The following is a 741-nucleotide window of genomic DNA, read 5'->3' as shown; positions in this document are numbered from 1 at the left end:
AATCGATACAGGGCTTTAGAATATCGATACAGTATCGGTAAATGAAGTATTGTGATATTTCAGTGTATTGAAATTTTCTTACACCCCTAGTAACAACGCTTTGCAAACACTTTTATTTAGCAGATTTGACACATTTTTTGGTAATTTCTTCTTTTTCCTCTCTCTTCAACTTCCTCAGGCTCTATCCACCTACGGCAGTGATTCTCAGATGACCAGCCTGCTTGACCAGATGGACGTCTATGTTCTGCCCGTCTTTAACATCGATGGCTATGTGTACACTCACACCAACGTATGTTACAATCTGTCTTTGTAGTCGTACACAAACTTTGATATGTGGAGTCTGTTGGTTTGCTAAAAATGTATTTCACCCTTTTTGGGATTAACAGAACAGGATGTGGAGGAAGACTCGCTCCAAAGGATCTGGATCAAGTTGCATTGGAGCCGATCCCAACAGGAACTTTGATGCTGGATGGTGCAGTAAGTAAATTATCTGAAACTGAATCAGGATGGTCGAGTTGTTTCTGTCCTCCAAAGTTAAAAGTTGTTCAAACTTCTTCTTTTCTTATGTGTTAAATGTGCACACCAAGGCTGGGTTTTAAAAATGAATAGCTTATACACAGAAATGAAGTGACTAAAATCTATAAGAATGGCTAAAAACTCACAGAAATCAGACAAAAGCAAGATAGATAGATAGATAGATAGATAGATAGATAGATAGATAGATAGATAGATAGATAGATA

General features: G+C 37.4%; 1 protein-coding gene across 1 annotated transcript; it reads left to right on the top strand.

Annotated features, from left to right (window-relative positions):
* Positions 1 to 184: 184 nt before the first annotated feature.
* LOC106512586 (carboxypeptidase B) lies at positions 185 to 477 on the top strand (the record flags this gene model as incomplete). The annotated part of the gene is given in 2 exon segments (XM_014001174.1): positions 185 to 289; positions 387 to 477. Coding segments are annotated over 2 exon segments (196 nt in total), but the record flags the coding sequence as incomplete, so codon positions are not given.
* Between the last annotated feature and the right edge of the window lie 264 nt (positions 478 to 741).

This window comes from Austrofundulus limnaeus, unplaced genomic scaffold, assembly GCF_001266775.1.
Source record: "Austrofundulus limnaeus strain Quisiro unplaced genomic scaffold, Austrofundulus_limnaeus-1.0 Scaffold8517, whole genome shotgun sequence".
Lineage (NCBI taxonomy): Eukaryota > Metazoa > Chordata > Actinopteri > Cyprinodontiformes > Rivulidae > Austrofundulus > Austrofundulus limnaeus.
Note: the sequence above shows the minus strand (reverse complement) of the source record. Positions and strands in the feature narration are given on the sequence as shown.